The sequence below is a fragment of the Orcinus orca genome, chromosome 15 (genome assembly GCF_937001465.1).
Source record: "Orcinus orca chromosome 15, mOrcOrc1.1, whole genome shotgun sequence".
Taxonomy (NCBI): Eukaryota; Metazoa; Chordata; class Mammalia; order Artiodactyla; family Delphinidae; genus Orcinus; species Orcinus orca.
Window position 1 is genome coordinate 38,438,541 of NC_064573.1, and position 23,030 is coordinate 38,461,570.

General features: G+C 46.1%; 1 protein-coding gene across 1 annotated transcript in view; it reads right to left on the minus strand.

Annotated features, from left to right (window-relative positions):
- Window positions 1-131: 131 nt before the first annotated feature.
- Window positions 132-23,030, minus strand: part of FHOD3 (formin homology 2 domain containing 3) — a 505,940-nt gene continuing 483,041 nt past the window's right edge. The window contains exons 27-29 of the mRNA XM_049697949.1: window positions 22,790-22,964; window positions 15,902-16,063; window positions 132-4,194 (exon numbers count right to left, since the gene is read on the minus strand). Coding sequence (XP_049553906.1) covers window positions 4,112-4,194; window positions 15,902-16,063; window positions 22,790-22,964 — 420 coding nt within the window. The 3' untranslated portion in view covers window positions 132-4,111. The remainder of the gene's footprint in view (window positions 4,195-15,901; window positions 16,064-22,789; window positions 22,965-23,030) is intronic.

A 23,030-nucleotide genomic window follows, 5' to 3' on the forward strand; every position in this document is an offset into this window, starting at 1 on the left:
TACTTCTAATTTTTTGAGGACCCTATATACTGTTTTCCATAGTGGCTACATCTATTTACATTCCCAGCAACAAGGTTTCCCTTTTCTCCACATTCTCCCCAATACTTATTTGTTGTCTTTTTTAGGGTATATCTTTTTTTTTTTTTTTTTTTTTTTTTTTTGCGGTATGCGGGCCTCTCACTGTTGTGGCCTCTCCCGTTGCGGAGCACAGGCTCCGGACGCGCAGGCTCAGCGGCCATGGCTCGCAGGCCCAGCCTCTCTGCGGCATGTGGGATCTTCCCAGACCGGGTCACTAACCCGTGTCCCCTGCATCGGCAGGAGGACTCTCAACCACTGCGCCACCAGGGAAGCCCCTGTTGTCTTTTTTTTAATAGTTATCCTGACAGGTATGAGATGATATCTCATTGTAGTTTTGATTTGCACTTGTCTGATGATTAGTGATGTTGAGCATCTTTTCAGGTGCCTATTGACCATTTGTATGTCTTCTTTGGAAAAATGTCTATTCAGGTCCTCTGCCCATGTTTTTAAACTGTTATTTATTTTTGGCCATGCCATGCAGCTTGTGGGATCTTAGCTCCCCAACCAGGGATCGAACCTGCACCCCCTGCATTGGAAGCATGGAGTCCTAGCCACTGGACAACCATGGAGGTCCCCTCTGCCCATTTTTTAATCAGGTTTTTTTTTTTTTTTTTTTTTTTTATTGTTGAGCTGCAGGAGCTCTTTGGATATTTTGGATATTAATCCCTTATCAGGTATATTGTTTGCAAATGTCTTCCCACACTCAGTAGGTGGTCTTTTCATTTTGTTCATAGTTTCTCTCCCTGTGCAAAAGCTTTTTAGTTTGATGTAGTCCCATTTGTTTATTCTGTTTCCCTTGCCTGAGCACAAAAAAAAAAAAAAAAAGTCAAAGACCATACTGCCTGTTTTCTTCTAGAAGTTTTATGGTTTCAGGTCTTACATTTAAATCTTTAATCCATTTTGAATTTATTTTTGTGCATGGTGTGAGAGTAGTCCAGGTTGATTATTTTGCATGTAGCTGTCCAATTTTCCCAACACTATTAATTTAAAATGCTATATTTTCCCCATTGTATATTCATGCCTCCTTTGTTGTAGATTAATTATGACAATATAAGTGTGGCATTTCTGGGCTCTCTTTTCTGTTCCATTGATCTATGTGTCTGTTTTTGTGCCAGTACCATACTGTTTTGATGACTGTAGCTTTGCAGTATAGTTTGAAATCAGGGCATGTGATACTTCCAACTTTGTTCTTCTTTCTCATGATTGTTTTAGCTATTCAGTGTCTTTTGTGTTTCCATACAAATTTTAGAATTATTTTTTTTACTGCTGTGAAAAATGCCATTGTTATTTTGATAGGGATTGCAATGAATCTGTAGATTGTTGTGAGTAGTATAGTTGTTTTAACAGTATTCTTCCAATCCATAAGCATGGTATATCTTTGTGCACCCTCCCCTTCACCCCCAAATCCCTCAGTGTTATTTTTTAAATAGAAAGTAAAAACCTTAAGACTCCAAAGAAACCAAAACCCAGGCATCTTTAAAGTATTTGCCTTTCTTTACCAGCAGTTTTGTAATTTCAACCCAGATTAAGAAATAGACACAAGAATATATATGGTGCTGACCAGCACAATTAGCAACAGCGTCTCACAAGTGTGAAGTATCATTCACTTTAATGCTTCTCAAAAGTCTTTTAGAGAAATTTAACCTCTTGAATTAAAAACACTAATAGAGGCAGCCAGAATGAGTGGCGACAAGGAGAGAGGAAGTGAGCAATAGAAAAAAATCCTTCAGATTCACTAAAAACTACTAAACCAATTCCCAATAAAAAGAGACACGCTTTACCTAGCTGTAACCAAGAAATTAGTTGACCTAGCTTACTCCCTCTAAGAATTTTTTAATCCCTAAAATAAAATTAACATTAGATTTATTCAGTCACTTCCATCCAAATGTGACCTTTTATTCTAAAGCAGTAACTCTCAGCAGAACACCAGGGGCCCCCGGAAGGGCATCAAAGTATTTGTTCACTAAATGGTGAAAAAAAAAAAATGCGTCTTCCTTCTGTTTGCCCATCACAATCCCCAGTGATACAGATATTCCATGTTCATATTCAGTGCCGAGGCTCTCATAAACCACTAAACCACATGCAGAATATTATACGTTATTTAGAACCATAAGGAAATAAACATTGATACTCTATGCACCCTTTTCAATAAAGTGATTAAATAAACTCAACTGTCTGGAATATACAGACCTAACTCTTGTAGGTTCCAGACTGGGGGGCTCACATGCATCATGTATTATTTGACAAATGCCCGCTTGAAAGAGCTCCCTGTCTCCCTGATAGTGGAGATGCAGAAGATGGGGTGGGGGGGGAACAGTCACAGAAGCCTGTGGGGTGAATATATTATCTTCAGCTCTTTAGACTACAGGACTGCATCCTGTCTCTAAATCACATTTGCCCAGATTCAGGAATGCACAGTCACAGAGGTTTTGAAAGTGAGGCACAGGGGACTTCCCTGGTGGCATGGTGGTTAAGAATCTGCCTGCCAATGCAAGGCACACAGGTTCGAGCCCTGGTCCGGGAAGATCCCACATGCCACGGAGCAACTAAGCCCGTGTGCCACAACTACTGAGCCTGCGCTCTAGAGCCCACGAGCCACAACTACTGAGCCTGAGTGCCACAACTACTTAAGTTCGCATGCCTAGAGCCCGTGCTCCACAACAAGAGAAGCCACCACAATGAGAAGCCCGCGCACCGCAACGAATAGCAGCCCCCACTCGCTGCAACTAGAGAAAGCCCGCGGACAGCAACGAAGACCCAACGCGGCCAAAAAATTAATTAATTAATTAATTTTTTAAAAGGCACAGATAGAATTGGTGACCTGATGATCTTTTGGCACTGCCCCCATTGAATACCTGCTGCAATTGTTGACCCTTCCCTATTTTCAGAGGCAGAGTTTCTTCACAGGGAGCCATGTGACCCTGGGCTGAGGGTCTCTGTGGAGGGCTTGGCCACCACCTGGGCATCAGGCCTCTCAGCGTGGCTCTGCGGTTGCTGAGAGCTCCTCACAGCGCCTTGCCCTCTGGACACCTGAGCTGCTGATGACCTGCACCTGAGTGCCCAGGACAACACTTCTGAAGTTCTCTGTAGGCAAAGCTTTAAATTTTCATTTTGTTTTGGTGACTTAGTAAATTTTTTTGAGAAAATGAATTTTTACATAACAAGCAAGTGGATGAGTTACAGAACAGTTCAGATTTTTAAAATGCTACTCTAATTTTTGTTTCTACATCACGAAGGAGCAAAAACAAAGCACACGGGTAAGGCAATACACGTGAGGTTATTGCTAACTTGTACTGCCACAAAGATTGATGCCTAATTAATCTGGAGTTACAAAGAGCACATGTCAGTGCTTCTCACTCAATTAACAACAAAAAAAAAGGAAACCCAAAGGGCCTGGAGGCCATTCCGAGCCACGGTCCTTCTGATGAACCCGAGAAAAGGTTTTGCTGATTCAGAAGGGGGCTAGCCTATGGAGGCGTTTAAAGTCCTGCACCAGGAGAATGAAAATTTCCAGTTATGGCATTAAACTCTATTTATTTAGTATTTGAAACATGGTGTACATTTCTGAATTTGTATAAACATTTAGTACATCTAAAATCCACAACTGGTAGACAACCTGTGTTTTCTTTTGTGTACAATTTCGGAGTTTACATCTGGATATTCTGGTGTTAGGGAGAGACCCAGTCTGTGAACCTAATCAAACTGCCTCATGACCATAGTAACTGTGACAGAAGTGATTTGCTCCTTAAAAGGGCTGTTCCTTGCACAGAAAAGGTGTCACGCTTTGGAACTACTAAGCCAGGTGTCAAGGAAACAAGAGAAACACAGCTGACATGATGAAGAAAGTCTGTGAAGGGGACTCCAAGATCCATGTCAGTGCACAGCGGGCTACGCAAGTCACTCGGTGACACCTAGGCATGGGCACCCCTTTCAGAACCTTTGGGTGTCAGAGTCTCCTCACCTCCCACCGGAGGGGTTCCTTCCAGCAGGAGCTTGCACTCTGCACGGGCACACACCTTAGGGCACCAGGGGGTCACAGCTGCAGCTCTGAGGTGCCCACCAGGCCCAGGGCTCTGGCTTCTTCCGGAGTCAGGCCGCTCTTCAGGGTCCTCCGCACTGCAGCGGCGCCGGCAGACCAGAGGCGAAGGGACAAGAAGAGAAGGCGGTGTTAGCAACCAGGCACGTGGCAGTCAGGCCACAGGCCTCCTTCCCCCGAAGGACTCCCAGAAGAGTCACAGCGCTCACGGACACTTGGCCCCGTCCTACTCCTGCTGAAGTGCCCTGGCTGGCTGGCCGCCAGGGCAGGGAAAATCTAGGGGCTGCCAGGGACTGACCTGAAGATGACACAGGCACTGACCTGGAAAGTCAGGCAGATAGGGGACCTCGTAAGAGGAGGTGGGGGGAGGAGAGGCCCACCCTCATGAGGTGTCTGAGAAATGGTGCAAACTACAAAATGCAGGTGGCATGTTGAGAGCTCAGCTTTTCCCAGCATAAGGAGCGGATCAGAGCTGGAAAAGGAATTACTGAGCATAGGAAAATGCAAATTCCAGTGATGCAAATTAGGTAAAATAATCCCGCAAATCTGCAGGGACATACCTCTGTAGAGGCCCCACAGCAAGGCATTAACGGAACCCGGCGCAAGGGGTAGCTGTCAGGATGAGCTCTCCCTGAGCATCAGGGTCTTAGTCTCAACTCATCAAAGGGCCTCTACAGAGAATAACCAGTGACTCCTTGTAGACTGGATGCCAAGGAGCAAACTGCCAAACTTCTGAGTGGATTTGGTGGATGTTCTCTGTGAAACACACAAGGCTCAAGGAGGACCAGTGACCTCCCCGCCCTGAGGTTTACAACTGGCAGCTGGAGGCACACTCATATTTAACTGACTTAGAATTGGCTTATGTTTAGCCTGACATTATGGGTTTTCCATTGTTTAGTGTTGATCAATTTCGATGTCAAAATAAAGGCTGAATAAGGCTGCATGATGAGGCAGCTGCCCCTTCCAAGACTGGTCCTTTCATTTGAAAGGTTCCTAATTACATTTTCCTTAGTTGATAAATTGTATTTGGCCTACTCTGTATGGAAGTCATACAGAGTTTTGGGTATTCTATTTTCAGAAGAGATGTGTTACAGATCTACCATCTACCATAAATCCTCAGTCAGCTGGAGTCCCTGAGATCCTCAGGGAAGGCCCTTGATCAGAATGTGGAGAAAGTAAAGCTCACCCTTAGTGTTTTCCCACCTTCCTTGCCAGACCTAATTCCCCATGCCCCCTCTATGACAAGAGGGCCTGTGTCCTCCGAGGCCTCCCCAGAGGTGAGGGTCCCACCTCGTGTGTCTGCAGCAACGCCCAAATCGACGCCTCCCCTGGGCAAAAGCCCACTTAGCCCACGGACAAAGAATCGGAAAGAGCTAGGCCTCTGGTAGAACAAACAGCGGCTAATATCTACTAATAAATACTTTCTTCTCTCCCAGGAGTCAGCACTCTGATTGGGAGCCAACACCCAATCCATCAGTCTGTCAGTCAACAAATACTTCATGGAGAACCTATTGTGCGCTCAGCACTTTAACTCAAAGAATGGACACACTTAGGGAAGATTCACAGACATTAAGCATGGGTTTATAGATGCACAAAGCTCTGTGGTGAGGGGTACCCTCAGATCATGCCACCGCACGCTGCTGTATTTTCAAGCCCAGCTCAGGTCCCTAGAGCCACCCGTCCGCAGCTGCTCCTACACTGGCTAACCCTCCCGCAACCCCGGACCCCTTGGGCTCCAGACTGAGTATTTAACTCATCCAGACAAAATGTTTGGCTCCAGAGCCTTGGCTGGAGGCAGACTGCATTTAACTGAGTAATGGAATTCGTTCTATGGGGCGGCAATAAAAATACTAGTTTGTAATACCCTTTATGTTCTTTAAACACTCCTTCAAGTGTTTGTTAAAGAAAGATAATAACTTTAATGGCAGAAAACAAGATGAAATATTTCTCATCCTTGACAAGGACTGCTGAGACCTCTTATCCAAGGTCCAAAATTCTGCCTGAATAAGTCCATGCTGCACTAGGAGGGCATCTTACGTTTCCTTAGCAGCAGGAGGTGGCACGGGCTAGGAACCACACCTTTGTGCCTTGAGGTATACACACGTGGCCAAATGACCACAGAAGACTCCACGAACTGATGGCGTTGAAAGATGCCTCTTACAGTTCTGTTCACATGTCTGCTTTAGCCCTAGAACTATAGGGTTCAGTTCATGTAAATACTTGAGTGAGGACCCTGGCACCTTACGGAACAGGCAATAACCTGCTAATAGATATGGGCATCGGGCCAGCCTATCTGGGACCAGCTCAGGGAACAGAACAAAGGTTAATGGTGCTGCACCAGCCTTGCTGCCCTCAGCCTCACGGTCTACTCGCAGCTTTGATGCACGAGACCCCTGAGGACCCTCCTGCCCCCTCCAGCCTGGGCTTTCCTCTGCTGTGGGGAAAAGCCAGTATAAGTGAAGGTCCCTTTGCTTGCCAGATGTGTCCCTGAAAGGCAGGTATTCATAGAAAAATCGGCCCCATTTATGGAGCCCTACTTTCTGTGGGCCTTCACGACAATTCAGATAAATTCTCCCAGAAATACATTAACCCTGAAAATACATTAACCCTTAAGAATTTGAACCCTTCCCTTGTTAAAGACTCTTGAAAGAAGGTATGAAATGAAGGTAATCAGTTGAAATCAGTTTTGTACCCTGATTCCAGTCCTGCATGCAAAGGGCCTGTTACGGTGTCTGTCCATCTACCTGCTCGTCAGTTAACTCATTCATTCAATAGACGTTACATGAGCCTCCACCTTGAGCCAAGTGTCCCACCAAGGAGGCCGGGAGCTGACAGGAACACGGAGTGAGGGGAAGGGCGCAGGGCAGCAGACCCTGTCCGCACAGGAGTTGGCTCTCACGCAGAAAGTTTCCAGAAAGCAAAAAAGGGCTGAGGACATATGAGAATGAGAGGACCAACACGCAGGAGCTGGCAGGATATGGAACTTGCACAACAGGAACAAGCCTTCCATCAAATAGGGAATTCTCAACTAGCACTTCTCAAATGCTGGCAGGCGGGGGGCAGGGGGGAGGGGTGCAGGGGGGAGGGCTGGCTGACGTCTGATAAGATAACGTCCGGGCCCCTCTCCACTGCTCCCCCTTCCTGCTTCCCACTTGAATGCACTGGCTGCAGCAGAGCTGCTCACCAGCCTGTCACATGTGACAGCCTCCCCGCCCCACAGCTGCTTAACAGAGAACAGGCCCTGGAAATGTTTATCCCTGTCTGCCTCACGCTCCTTCCATAGATGGCATGGGGCACTTTGCCGGCACCAGCAGCCACTCAATGCCCCAGGCGCTTGGGACAGCTCTCACGATGTCAGCAGCGGGGTCTGACACAGAGGTGCCTCTGCTGTCAACACGCAGCACAGGGGGGTCTGGGGCTCACGGAAAAATCATAAGTTCGTTTTCTCTTACTTTCCCCCCTCCCTTGAATTGAAAAAAAGTGTTTTGATCCTACAAAGTGCTCCCAGGCAACTCTTTGCTGACGTGCATCTGGGAATAATGGCAGTGGTGGCTGCCATTTCCTGAGCACTAGCATGGATTCTCTCACCCCATATCTGTGGAAACCCTATGAGATGGGGACTGTGCTCATCTCCCCAGGGAACGAGCAGCAGCGGCATAGAGAGATCGAGTCTCTGGCCCCTACGTACACAGTAAGGGGAAGAGAAGGATTGGGGCCAGGACGTTTGAATCAGAGCCCACCCTGGAAACAACTGTGCCCTGACGCGCCTGGCAGCACATGTTCTGACAGTCTTTCATGTTGATGGCAAATGGACCGAGTTTTACTTCCATGTGACGGAAACCCACATGTGTGCTCTTTCACCTTTGGATCACTGACAGGTTTTTTTCTTTTTTTCATTTTTTGCACATAATGTCAAGCAATTTGGAAATAAGTCGTGTGTGTGTGTTTTGTTTTGTTTTGTTTTTGTAATCCCGAAGATCCTAAAAATTGTTCTATCGAGTATACTAAGAGCGCTGTGTCTAGGATGACAGGGGCTCATATCAGAACTTGAAGATATCTTACATGTTTGCTTCTTGGGATTGGGAGGTAACTGGCCCCACTGGTATTCAAATGCTGCTTGTCGATTTGTGCAGCCTTTGTTCCTGGAGGGACCTGTTTGCGACTGGAGAAAAACGGCAGGCCCAGTCCTACCTCTTTGGACTTAACTACTGGGAATCGTTTTAAGGTGTATCATTCTTAGTAATTCGATGTTAGATATTCTGTGGGATTTTCATGGGTTTGGGTTTTTTGTTTTTTTGGTCAACGTCAATTATTTAACCATTTGGGTTATTTTTCTTACTTCCACCCTCCGTCATAAAATCCCATCCATTAAAAGAAGAGGTTTCCCAAATTGACAGCATTCTACAAAATAACTCACTGACTGGTACTTTTCAAAAGTGCCAAGGTCATGAAATGTCCTCCACAGATCAGAGGAGACTAAGGAGACAGGACGACAATGCAACGTGGGACCCTGGGTGGGATCGTGGAACAGAAAGGGGGCATTAGGGGGAAAATGCTGAAGTCTGAGTCAAGCCTGCAGCTGAGTTAATTTTTTGATGCATTGTCCGACCGTGTGCAGGGTGTTAACATGACGGGAAGCTGGGTGAAGGATGTAAGGCAACGCTCTGTGCTATTTTTGTGACGTTTTTGTTAAGTCTAAAATTCTTTCAAAATCAAAAGCTAAGAAAATAAAACGTGGAATAACAACGACAAGAAGCCAAGGTTCCCAGACCTGGTTGATTTAAACTCGACTTCTTAGACTCAGCCTGGGCACAAAGACCCAAGGTCTCTGGGAGACGCCCCGACAGTGCATTCTAACCTCCCCAGGAGATTCAGATCCCTGACTTAGAACACTGCCATCTGAGTGAGATGCGGGGAAAGGGGGCCGCTCATGAAGGCAACGGCCTTTGTGGTGATAGGGCTGAAGTCTCCGAATTCTGCCTAACCCGGAACTAAGTTCACTCAGGCTGAGATGGCTCTCAGCAATATTACGGTATCAGGCGCTTTCTACAGCCACTGGTCTGGCCACGGTCTTGGCTGCGCAGTGCCCCTACCCCACTTCCCTCCTACATCTGTGGCTACGTTCACACCCAGTGCTCCTCAATAATCTCTTTGGTTCCTAGGTAAGCACTGAACAGAAAGCAATCAGTTGGAATGCAAAAGCAGACTGCTTCTTATGAGTCACGTTGTTGGGGAGGACAGGGAGAGGATGGAATCTGGCCTGGGTGGAAAGAAATGAAACAGTTCTCTCCATTGCTTTCTGAGCTCAGAGTTCTCAGCATTATTGCAAGTCCTGGGCAGGACAGAACTGCCTTCCCCCTTTTCAGATGAAGTCTAGCTCTTTAGTGCTTCCTGGGATGTCACAACAATACTAGACACATACATTGCTAACAATCCAGGCTTCCGTGCACAGGGGCAAGCCATTGCACCAGTGTCCTGGGGGTAAAAAGAGAGGGGAAGATGGGTCTGGTCTACAAATTACAGCAGGCCAAGTGAGGTGGACAATGGTGGACGAGGAGCCAGGAGGGTGATGGGAGCAAAGTGATAAGGGGGCAGGTGTGGTTTCTGTGCACAGGCTCATGGGTGACTTCCCTGGCAGCTCCTAAACGCTTGCAGGCAGCTTCACATTCCTACCATGTTTGGGACCCTTGGACAGAAGTGTGAAGGGAAGGAGGGTGCTGAGAACCCGTCATAGGTGCCCTGCTTAACCCTCACAACCATCCCGGGAGGCTGGCACGACCGCCTTCACTGTATCAAAGAAGACTGAGGCTCAGTGAGGCCAAGCCATTTATACGGGAACAGTCCTCGGCTGTACGACTGTGCAAATTCCCAAGCATGGAACTGGATTCCATCTGAACTTGGCAGCAAAGGCAATGAACTACTGTAACCCCCTGCCAGTAAGGTGCTTGGCACTTTCCAAAGCACCCTTCCGAGAACCCTCTACTTTGCCCTTACGCTGGAAAGGCAAATTCTCAGGTTCCTCTTGTTTACTGATCCTCCCTCCTCTTGAACTTCCACTCTGGGGAAAAAGGGTGCCTACCATACAGACAGACACAGTGGAGGACACACAGCCAGCCTCCTTTTTCAAAGTGCTAGTTCCCAATTTGGAAGGGAGATTTGTCCGAAAATACAACAACCAGAGAGCCATTCAGGGCAGTGAGACCCTTCCAAGCTCTTCCGGCACCACCTGTCTAACCCCAAAGCTCCTACCTAAGCTTCTTTCCACATCAGAGTCCTGGCTACCAGCCTGACCCTGCTCTAGAGCAGGGGACTGCTTCCACCCCCTTGGGCTTGGGTACAAGGCCCGTACACCCTTGTTTAGGACCTGTCTCCAGGTGACTTGGAGTCTGTTCTGATAGCACCTGCTCTGATCTGGGCCTCATTTCTCTCACCTGTCCACAGACTCTAATTAGGCCTCCCAGCCCACCACCGTCAAACCCCTTCACAGTCCCTTTCCTGTGCCCATCCAGCCCGGCCTCCAAGACCTTCCCAATGCAGAGCCAGGCTGCAAATGCCTTCCTTACTTCCCCATCTTCCTTTTCTAGTGACAAGGGCTTGACACCCACCATAGGTTTAAAGTCAGCCCCAGTGAATCTTAGAGCCGCTGTCAGCTCCATCCCCTCTGGTCACTGTACTCCCAAAGCCTTACGTTGTTCCTCTAAAATGCAGTGACTCTCCACCTGGGTTTAGGGAAAAGATTTGGATTCTCTCTTGGACTTATTCTATTTATCCTCCTGTCATGTGTCCTGTACACAAGGGTGGCTGCCCTTAGCTGTCTTTAGAGGAGGAATCAGTCCAGCTTTAATGAGCTCGAAGAATAATTAGGTGCTGAGTAAATAGTAATGATGTTGAGAAGACAAAAATTTGATTGAGAAACTTTGGTCCTTTCCACTAACATCTTATTTTACTGTATTCTAAGAGCATCCGTTTTAAAGTCTCTGGCCCATTCCATTGTCCCTATAAAAGAATATAAAATTTTTAAGTAGGGAAGAACTATGTAAATAACACGCAGGGAAATTTTTCTTAATGGGATTAGTGGGAAAATTCCTGAACATTTTCAAATACCACTTTGGAAAATTAGAGACAACTAAACTAAGCTGAGTGCTGATCAGTTCCAGGGATCAATCTAATATTTTGTGAGGCATATCTCCCATTTTCCCTAAAACAGATTCAATATTTTTTTTTTCAGATTCGTTCGTTCTCCTTCTCCACGGAATCCTACTTAACAGATAGCATGGCAACACCCCTCAATATTCTGTAAAATAAGATTTTAGTTATATCGAATCAAAGTGAATATGTCACATGCCTTTCAAGAGGTATGTCGAAGCCTCATAAGAGATGGGGTGAGATGAGCGCCTGAAGTCAAGTCAGAGTTCAGTGTTCCTTTCCTAGCAGCCCCTAGAATCAGGCTTCTGGCCCTTCCCATTGAGAAACTGTTCTTATGTTCCTAAGACACTGTTAGATTATGTGTAGGTCACATCGAAGTGATTGCATTTTTAAAGAAATATAGCCCTGAGCCCAAAACTGCACGGTCACGTCACAGGTGGGGCCCAGACTCCCCTTGAAGAGAAACTCAACAGGAGAGGGGGCATTCAGCCTCTCTAGCAGGAAAGAGAAAAAGGCCAACTATGAGTCCCTAATCCCTGCTCTGCTCTGTGATAGTCCAGGGTAATGGCTTCATGCAGACAGCCAGCTGGGCAGAGACCCTCTTCCGAAGTTGGGTCCCACAGAAAAGAACACAAGGGGTCCTTTTCTTCCCCAGGCCCCAGGCCCATCCTGCAGAATCACAGTGGGAAGGAGATCTCAGATGCCCGTCAGCTTCAGGGTTTTCTAGGGAAGACCAACATCCGGGAGGCCTAAGAGAACAAGTAGCCCCGGGACAAAGGACTTGCCCCAGTATGATGAAAAGAGAAACCCAAATAAGAAGAAAACAAAGAGCTTGGAGAACACTCTCCTTGGCCATCTCCACCAGCCGACTGGAGAGCCGTGGCCAGAATCTGGGGAAGCATATGAGGCGCGTTGTGTTGACATTTCACAGGCTAGAAATCAACTGGACAATTCGCAACATTTTACTTAATGAGACCCCGATGGCACCAGCTGGGAAAACAACAGAAGGGGCAGAGCCTGGGAACCTGTGAGTCCATTACGGTGCCCTCGGTGCGTCCCAACTGGCTGCATATTTCAGGCTTTAAGCAGGACATTTGGTGGATGTAGGCCTAGCCACCAGCATCAAACACAAAAGCAGATGTTTTAAGCATCTCAGAGGATTCTTGAGGGGCTTGCAGGTCATACATTTCTAGGTTATGAGCTGGATTCTGTTTGGTTTCCTACAATAGCTGGACTATATTGTCTTTAGCCAAATGAGGTATAGCCCAAATATGCTGGTTATTCATTTATCCACTTGCCACATGGCCACCATTACACAATCAAATCAAACGCAGCATCGTTTCAGGGTGAGGCCCCAGCCCAACACTTCACATCGATTTTGCAAACTGTTTTTTTCTCATTCCTTTAACTTCTTATGAAAAGCTAGAGTTTACATCCCTTTATATTAGAAATCAAAGTAACTTCCCCCATCTTACATTTCTGTGGATGGTGCCATTACTAATTAATTAAACCTGCTACAGATAAACATTTACATACATGCAGTGCTGTATTTGTTGTAGTAACTGCATCACAGGACAAAATGTGTTGGGCTAAATAAAAAGAATATAGGGCTGTTTTGCATAAGATTGGAATGGAAACGATACCACAGGAAATTATTTTATGTCAACCACAAAAACAGGCAAAATTTCTCTCTGGCCAGATTGAAGAGGAAAACTCATTATGACTGTGTTATTGTTCCCAGTGACATTCTGTGTCTCTCTAAGAATCTGGTTCTCTCCAGACCAGAGGGCAGGGCCAACACTCTTTGCCAACACAGACATGTAACCTATAGGAGGAGTACATACCCTGGGCCAGGCCCCTCTCAGGCAATCTCCTTTTCTGAGGTCCCTGACCCAACCCTGCCCACCTTCTGGAGGGCACTCCCTGACCTGGCATCCTTTCTCAACTCCTCTCCCGTGGTCTGATTCCCCACATGCTTTTCCCAGCTCCTCCCAGTGGAGACTCTTGCACTAAGGTTGCCCACTGCAGGAAGGCCAGGCGTTAACTGGTGCAAAATTTCTGCCATTTGGTTATGGTTTATTGAAGTAAATAAGAGGAGGGCAATAAAGGGCAAATACTGAAGATAATCTACTTAAGGACCTGAAAAAGCCTCTCATAAGTTTCATTTAAAAAACTATTTAAGAAAGAGATTTCTGTTCATGAAAAAGAGCAAGAGAAAAACAGGCAAATGGTATGGACAAGCCATACACAAAAGAAGAGATGCAAATCACGAGAGGCTCGACCTTCCTAGTACACTAGCAGGGAAAAGTAAGCTAAAACCATAAGGAATACTATTTCACACGCTTCAGACAGGCAAAAAGCCAAGTGCTTTGCTGGCCTGGCCTGGAGCATGCAGTGTGGAGAGAGTGTGGGTCAGCCTCACCCCTTTGGAGATGAGTTTGCTCCCCAAGATGTGCACACCTGGGGATCCTGCAGTTCCAGTCCTGGCCTCATACCCCGTTGACCCCCTCCATGTTATCGTGCATGGGGTCCCCTGGGGATCTTGTTAAATGCAGATTCTGAATCAGTTGCCCTGGAGAGGTCCCCATGAATATGCATTTCTAACCAGCCTCCAAGAGGTGCCCATACTGTCTGAGGAACAACTTTAAATAGCAAGTCCCTAGCCAAGTTCTTACATGGGAGCACCAAGAGAATGGCAAAGAATTCACAGCAGCACCAGGAAATAGTGAAATGTCGGAAAAAATAAATGTAAAGGTCTTAGATATTGATGTTGGAGCCCACAAACATATTTCTGAAGATGTAAAAAACCAGTGCCCCTGAATGACAGTTTTCCATTCAAGAAACAGAGGGAATGTGGCAGGGGGCGCACAGAGTGGAACAAGAGTCCTTCTCCTAAGGCCACTAATCACCCAAGGGGCCTGGGCAGGGCCCAACCGCAGAGGTTCTCAGGTGGTCAGCTTGGGTACAGCCCAGACACCTGGAATTTTTAAAGCTCTGCAGAAAGTTCTAATGTGCAGCCATGGTTGAGAGCCACAGTTCAAGAAGTTACTCAGGGGCTTCCCTGGTGGCACAGTGGTTGAGAATCTGCCTGCTAATGCAGGGGACACGGGTTCGAGCCTCGGTCTGGGAAGATCCCACATGCCGCGGAGCAACTAGGCCTGTGAGCCACAACTACTGAGCCTGCGCGTCTGGAGCCTGTGCTCCGCAACAAGAGAGGCCGCGACAGTGAGAGGCCTGCGCACCGCGATGAAGAGTGGCCCCCGCTTGCCACAACTGGAGAAAGCCCTCGCACAGAAACGAAGACGCAACACAGCAAAAATTAAAGTCTTTAAAAAAAAAAAAAAGTTACTCAAAGTGTGTACCAGCAGGATGGACCTCATCTAGGAGTGTGGTGAAAACAGACTCTCAGCCACCCATCTCACTGAATGAGAATCACATCCCCCAGCCCCAGCCCCCAAGTTCTGTGGTTTGAGAAACTCTGCTTCTCCCTGGTGGAAGTGTCAAGTGATACTTTCTTTTCTGGGGAAAAATTCCTGTCAGAATCTAAAGCCAATGATATAAAGGGAGCAGGGTCCGAGAGTCTGCAGCAATTTGGTTTAGTGTTCTTTACCCTGGAAACAAGCATGTCAACGGGTCAAACAGAACCAAGGCGTCCAAAATATGCAGCCCAAAACTCAGTCACCTCTTGTACGAATCTCAAAGGTGGCAGCGCCTGGGGGGCTCTGAGTATGAGTTCTTACTGAACTCCTGCCTCCTGACAGCCACTCTCCCTCCTTTCATTTTTGGGAGCCAGGAAATGAGGAGGCAGCCAGATTTCCTCTTTACAAAACATCATAAATCCCTGTCCTAGGGATTGACCTTCAGTAACCAGCACCAGGCCAAAGCTTGGGGGCTGAGGTCTCTTCTGAAATGCACTAGGGCCACGGCCATGAAGGCAGATGTCAAAGGTTCAGAGAACCCTGCTTCTCTACAGTGAGCCATCCCTGTGAGAGTCAGCATGGTGCCCACAGAGGCAACTCCACACCCGTCATTCGGCGGATAGGGGCAGGTAACAGGCTGAGACTACAAGGGCGAATAAGTCGCTTTGAATCCTCTGTTTGGTAGGAACAAAACACAACCGGTGAACCTAGGCTAACATGAACTATTTTAAGCATCCTAAGGACCAAAAATCGCTTGCCACCCCTGGTTTCACCTTCAGCATGTTCATGAGCAGCAGTGAACCCCTGGGGGAAGAGTCTCCAGCCCAGAGAGTAGCCCCTGATGCTGGGTGAGGGGCAATAATATGGCCTCAGCAAAGCATCCAGGGCAGTACTTGGCAACGGGTCCCACTGTGCCCACCCCTGCACATCAGAGTCATCTAAGGGCCTTTCACACCTTCCTGGGGACAAAGTGTGAATTGGGGGAGGCCTGACCAGAAATAGCAAATACACTGGACAGGTGGCTGCAGCATCCCTCCTCCCTAGTGGCCAATGCCGACTGTCCAGCACGAACTCTTTTGCCGATGGGCACAGGTGGGCCCTCGGGGCACCACTGACAACTCACCGGAGCCCACCCCTGAGTCCCTGCCCTTCCTGGGTCATACAGAACTGGAGGGCTGGTCCCTGCAGGCAGAGTCCCACATCCCAACTCCAAGGCACTTACGAGACTTCCGGTTGGCCCGGGAGCGCTTCCTCTCCCGCGGCACCACTCGCTGACTGGGCACTTGGGTGGCTGACTTGACGATGCGGTCCATGATCTCATCAGCTGCATCATCCGTGACATTAGGCGAGTCATCCATTCCCATGGTCCACGAACTAGTGGATCCTGAAGAATTAAACAACCAGAGAGCACGAGGTACTCAGAGAGAAGGAAAACACAGCACTGCTCCTGAAGCAGCCAAGCTCATCAGCCACAGAGCACAGCAGAGGCCAGAGCCAGGGTTGAGCCTCCTGATGGATCTAAGGGTGTTCCCCCGTCCCCACTGCAGGGGCACCACAGTGACCTGTGACCATCACCCTCCAGATTCTGACCTCCCATGAGTCCATACCTGGGGCCCTCACGTCATGCTACCCTGTCACACAGCTGTGTTGTCATCTCTCACTGTCGTGGATGTGCCTCCACCTGCCAGGTCCTGTGGTCGTGGAAGGGCAGACTTCCCACGCCGTGTGCCGCTATGTACATCACAGATACCCAGTAGAGTGCTTCCAGAAATGTCCAGAGACATTTGTTAAGTCAGCTCCCCATCTGTGGTTGTATGTGCCTAGTGAATGTCAATTAGCCCTAATTTCTCATTCAGTTAAATAAAAATCAATGGATTTTGTAACATATAGCTTATCTTTGGATTAACTAGCCTTTAAAAATAATAACAGGATTGCCCTCTTCTACCAGGAAAAGGGAGTTAACACAACATTTTCTTTGGTACATTCATCTGCTCCCTGACCAGAAAAAAATATGTTTATAAATAGCTGTATGTTAAGACAGTCCAAGTCTGGCATAAAAGCATCTGCCCTTAGACCAGCAAGAAGAAAATACCACAAAAACATGGGTTCCCGAGTCATATGAAACACTTAGAAATGAATGCTATTTTAATTCATCAAAAACTGTGCCTTCGTGACTGATCAACTTCCTTGTGAAATCTCTTCTCTAAGATGGGAAATAGGCTTCTGTAAGAAGAAAGATGTACAGTGTGCTCAAAATTGTGAATTTCCTCGACCTATACTTCTCTTTGTAATAGACATACAACTTTAAAATCCTGCAGGTGAGTGTTCTCAGACTTTTACGTTTATGGAACACAGGTACCTGAACTTGTCCAAGGTCCAGCTAAAGCTGAAGAACAGTCAGCTTTTCTCAAACCACAGGTGAAAAAATGTTAGTAAATATATATCTTAAATTTTGAATTCTATATTTCTATACTAATTTTTCAAAACTTTCGGTGTTTGGATATTGATAGAAATAGTTGGGAATAGTTGATTACAGTTCAGTAGACTGCACATTTTATAGACATGTGTTTGTGGTTGAAAGTTCACTGCAAATATGTAATATGCTATAATTTAGTCATAATTTCTGCTAGTAAAGTTCACATGACTGAATTAAATAAACACGTTGCAAAAGGAGTACCAGGATTCCAGTGTTGGACCACCTGCACTATTTGAGACCTGTGGCCACAGGACAACAATGTTTTCTGATGACGACGTTTTTGTTGTGGTCATTTATAAAAATCGTTTTGCGTTATGAGCGGGAGCAGACCTACAACACTGGGATATACAAAGTCAGGACATTTTACTTTTTCTGCTTGTGCCCAAGGGAGTTTGATCTACTTGCTTCCATCAGAAGACTAGCTTTTTCAGCATCATAAAACCCTTTAAAAATATGTTCTTCTCAGAAACGAATATTTGAAATTGCTGAATTTTTCTGCATTCTCAGGCTGGTCCAGGTGTTCAAGTTGGAGGCAAGAGGCCTCATAAGTGGCACAGCTCTCAGGCTGGGGCTCTGCAGAGCCTCTGAACCACGGCCCTCCTCATAGCAGAGCCATCAATACAGCAATTGCTTTTTGCCCAGCAATTTCCTGTTTTCCCTCTTACCTACTGATTTATAATTCTGTGCCTCATTTTGAAATGCCAAGCTACCCTTCCCAAAACACACAAAGCTCAATCAAGTGTCTTTGCTCATAATATAATATAATTTGCTCCTGATGAGCCAGAAATGAAGGCATCATCTGATCTTTCCATGAGAATTACCTATACTTTCATCTTATACATTCCTGGGAATCTGCTTTCACTGTGATGTGAAATGGAGATGCTTACAAGGAACATCTTGCCATTTGTCCAGGACTGTCAGACTCAGTTTTGTGATGCCATCATTTTCTCATGACCTCATTCTTGGTTCTGCTTTCTTATCCCCTTTCCCCTTGGTTACTGTTGTCACTACCCGATTACCATTTATGCCCATTCTTCTTGGTCGTGTATATGCTTCTCTTTCTGGAACCTCTGCACTCACATACAGCCACAGGAGAACACTGCCCATAACTTACAGACTCCAAGGGGCCATTTGGCTCCGAATGGTCTCCCAAGTGTTAGCCAGGCATTTATATATACTGAGATGTCTGTAAAATTATTATATATAATATATATGAATATATATAGATAGAGATATGGTGGAGGGGATAAAGCATTATAGACCATGATAGGACTATATCATTTTATTTGAATTTTACCTTTGAAAATATGTAAACTGTAGTTTGAAAGAAACCACTGTAACTAATTTTTCCCTTAAAAATCTAACTTAAAGAAATAGTCTAAAAGGAAAATAATTATATCCAAATAGATATTATATTAATGTAATAAACTCTTACCTTTGTTTTTGAAAGAATTTCCCTGGGTATAGACTTCTAGTTTAGAAAGTTCTCTTTTTGGCAATTTAAAGATGCCATTCCACTTTCTTCTGACTTCCATAGCTTCTGTCAACAGTGAGTCATCATTCTTACTGTTGCTCCTTAGAAAGTACATTCTTTCCTCTCTGGCTGTTTTAAAGATTTTATTTACATCTTTGGTTTTTGGCAGTTTGCCCATGGTATGCCTAGATGTGGTTTTCTTTGCGTTTACTCTCCTTGGATTTGTTACGTGTTTTAAATATGTGGGTTGATATCTATCATGAGCCTTTGTGAAATTCTCAGCCATTGTTTCTTTAATTTTTCTTCTTACCCATCTTTTCTTTCTGGTACTCCAGTTACAGACACATTAGACCATTTGACTGTGTCCCACATATCTCTTACATTTTGTTCCATTTTTTCTATTTTTTCTCACCATGCTTCAGTTTGTACATTTTCTATTAACCCGTGTTGTTTGAATTCACTAATCTCTTTTGCTGGGACCAGTCTGCTGTTAAACCCATGATATCAGTTAATCATGTCAGATCTTTCTTTTTTTCAGTTCTAGAATTTCCATTTGATTCTTTTTTATAAATTTCAACCTTTTTATCAATTTGTCTCTATTTTCCTTTATTTTTGTTAACACTTATAAATGGTTAAATTTGACTGCAAATTTCAACATCTGGATCACCTGTGGATCTGCTGCTCTACTTTTCTTCTTGTCAGCCATGTTTTCATGTTCTCTTGGCTCATAATTTTGACTACGCACTGGACTTTGTGTAGAAAAGAATGCAGAGACTGAAGTCGGTGTCATTTTTCTCCAGTCTTTACCCTTTCCTGTTAAGCAGACACAGTGAAGGACTGAGCAAGGTTGGGGCCACATAGCAGTTTTCATTGAGTATCAGTCCACCCCTGTCTTTAAATATTCTGTCTTTAACTATCTGTATGCATTTGTTGAAGGCGCTTACTCTAGCTTGTCTTTGTTTCCTCAGAACTTCAAGACTGTAGGAGATTTCCTGCAGCCTTTCTGGCCCAGCCTCCCCCTCCCCATGCTGCCCCAGCACTTAGCAAATGTCTCATGGAGAAAACTGTCTGCATTTGAAGCTCCTCTAGCTCCAACCTCTTACGCCAGCTCACATGACCACTAGAAGTCCTGCTGGCTTCTCTTTACTATTAAAGTCACTCTGCGCATGGCAAGTCCAATTCTCAGCCTGTGCCCAGACTTGGCAAATGCTCTTAGAGAGGTGCTCTCAGCTCACCTACAATTCTAGTTTGTCTAGTCCTCTTCCCTTTCACAGTTCCCTGGTGGATTTTGAGAGAAAGCTTTTGTTATTTTATTAAAGTTTCTGGTTATGGCAGCAGGAGTGGTGGCTTGTTCCTCCCTACGACATGCCACCTGGAAGCAGAAGTCTCTGCATGTGCAGAGAAACTGAATAGCTTTCCTTTCTAATCCCTTTCATCAATTAGTGAAAAGGAACCCATATTGTACAAACCTAGCAATATCTTTTTCTCTTTGTCCTTTCCAGTCAGGAAGGATTTTCTATTTTCTCTTTTAAAATTAGCACAGCATGTTACGTTCCATTACAGATACTGGACTCCATCTCCCAAGGTGGCTTTCATTGCACTACCCTTGCATCCACCAAGGTACAGTGGCTCAAGACTCCTGATGGCTGGGGTCACTGTGGCGCAGGTACTGATGCTGCCCTTGATCTCCTGGTGTCCACGGTTAGCCTAGCAGACAAAGCCTGCAAGAGCTGCTGAGGCACAGACAGACTCATGCATGGGATGTCCTAGGCCTTTTGGGAGACCAGTGATTCCCATCCCCATACCCCCCAACACTGCAAAGCTGCTTTATTTTATTTTTATCCTTGTTTTACACTTTGTCTAGACTGACAGTCACTACTGCTCAGCATTTAATGCTGTAATTTTCTTCAACTTCTGACCTTCCCCACTTTCTTCTCTCCTCCTATATTCTGCCTTATTTACACGCTCTTTCTCTCCTGTCCCTTCTTGGTTTTTCTGAGAAATGGAGGCGTTTTATAGACAGCACTGGCCAAGAAGAGGGCACCTTTCTTTCCACATAGAAAACCAGACAATCAGAATGTCCCACACGAAGTGCTCAGGACTGTGGTTTGTCACAGCTGCGTCTGTCTGATGTTGGTCACCAAAAGTCTGCCTTTGTGTTGCCAAAGCGTAATTTATTTTCTTTCCCTAATTCCACATCCAAAACTACCTACAAGTCAGAGGGTTTGGAAAGACCAAATCCCAGAGAACCTAACCTGTGATTCTTTGATGTAATAATAATACCTGCATGTATTTGGGGTATAGTCTGGGAATCAAGACTGTAGTAGGAGGGATGACTTTTCTACGTATCATCTGTGTCCCAGGCAGGATAACACTGGGGAAGGGTGGGTGGAGGCGGTCCTTTTTCCGGCATAGTCTAAGCTGTATATCACAGAGTAAAAGCCCTGTTAAAGGTCCAACGTTGGGAAGAGGAGAAGGAACTAGATTCAGTGACACTGCACTCATGTGAAATAAGAAAAACATTTGGTCATTTATAAAATAGCCTGAAGTGCAGCTCCACTTGGGAATCCCGTGTAAACCTTACGGATCTAGAACTCAGCCTGGAAGCCCCTTCAACTCTCCTCCTCTAGAGCAGTTTGTGGCCCTTGGTTCACAAGAAGCTACAAGAAACCATATGCACCACGTGACTCCCTTCCTGCCAAAGAACACCTGGAACTGCCTTTGTTTTTTCTTTTATGTTAAAGTTGTTATTCCTATCATCATGTTTTAATACTTAACATAGTTGACAACAGCAAAATTAAAATTAAAAAAAAAAAAAAGGGCAGTCAGCAAAGCTAGATAGAAGTCACTGTTGGGTCTTCTCAGGAGTTTCTCCAGATCACAGCCCTCTAGATCTTGGCTGCCTTTCTAACATCTCGTGAGCCTGGATGTTCGCTGGAGCCTAGCAAGGGCCTGATGGGCGCTGCACACACTCATTCGTTACTGAGGTTCTGTGACGTGTAAGGTAACCCATGATCCAGTTCACCCAGACTGCACAGTTTTATTTATTTTCCCACTGTAATTACTACCTGAACCCCTTTTACACACTAAAACATTCCAATGTGGGCAATAAATACATGGTTTCTTCTAGCTTGTGTGCTAAGCAAACACCAAGAGGACAAAGCTGGTCCTCCAGGAGTTCATCCTCTTTAGTTATAAAATTTTTAAGTTCCTGAGACCTAAACTGGGGTCTCAGGAGTACGTGGCAAGGCAGAGAACATGGAGGAGGTGGATTCTGCAGGTGAAGAGGGGACAGGCAGAGGACAGGGGACGGGATGAGCAACGGCAGGGGCTCAGGCAGACACAGGGTGTGCAGAATAGGGCACTGCCCACAATGTGGGGCTGAGTGAAAGCCAAGTGTGGGAGCCAGGAGGGGACCAGACCCCAGGGAACCTCAAACAACAGCATGAATCGCGTGGGCTGGATCCTGCAGGCAGCGAGGAAACTTAGGAAGGTTCACGTGGCATCAGACTAGACCAGGGAAATACGGGTAAACATTCTCAGATGCAAAGTGCATCTCAATTCTTAATTAAAACAAAAAGTCCCTTCCAGGTTATGAAACAAACCTGGAAACTCTTATCTGTCTTTACCATCTTGAAGTTTTAGTTTCCTCTCTGCCTCCAAGGATTTCAGAAGCAAAAAGGGATAGCGTTTTAATCCAAGGGTCATCAAACTTTTTCTGTACCCCGCCTGAGAGTAAAAACATTAGTCTCTATGCTCCCTGTAGTCTCCGTCGCAACCCTTCAACTCTGCCACCGCAGTGCAAAAGCACCTAGACAACACACACACAAGGAAGGGTGGCTGTGTTCCAAGAAGACCTTATTTACAAGAATAAATGGCTGGCTCAATCTGGCCTGGGGGCTTTAACCCATGAGGATTCGTTCACAATACTAATTCCTCTTGTTGGAATTAAGTTGTGCTTTTGGGAAGGGTTGCTTGTTTTTGAGATGAAGCTACTGAAGGTGGGTCACAAAGGTGTGAGTGAAGGAAAGTATGATGACATCAGCACGGAGAACCCTGGGGAGTGGACGGCCCTGAGCAGCCACTTCCTGGGCACAGTAATCTGTACCCTGTGGCGGGGACAGACACCATGGGGTGGCCACCCTGGAAGAGGGCGTTACCTCGGCTTGCTCGGCTGCGTGTGCGGACGCCCAGCACGGGGGTGGCATCCTCCAAGGCAGGGGACGAGGTTTTCAGCACAGCCTTCATGTTCTCATGCTCAGCCGCATCCTCGGCATAGCTCAGGCCTTGGGGCTGGCTCGGGGGCGCCGGGGAACCGCTGGAGAACTTGCCAGACTGCAAGAGCAAGGGGGGTTAGGGCGTGAGGTGACTAAAAGCCAACTCAAAACCTTTAGTTGAGGA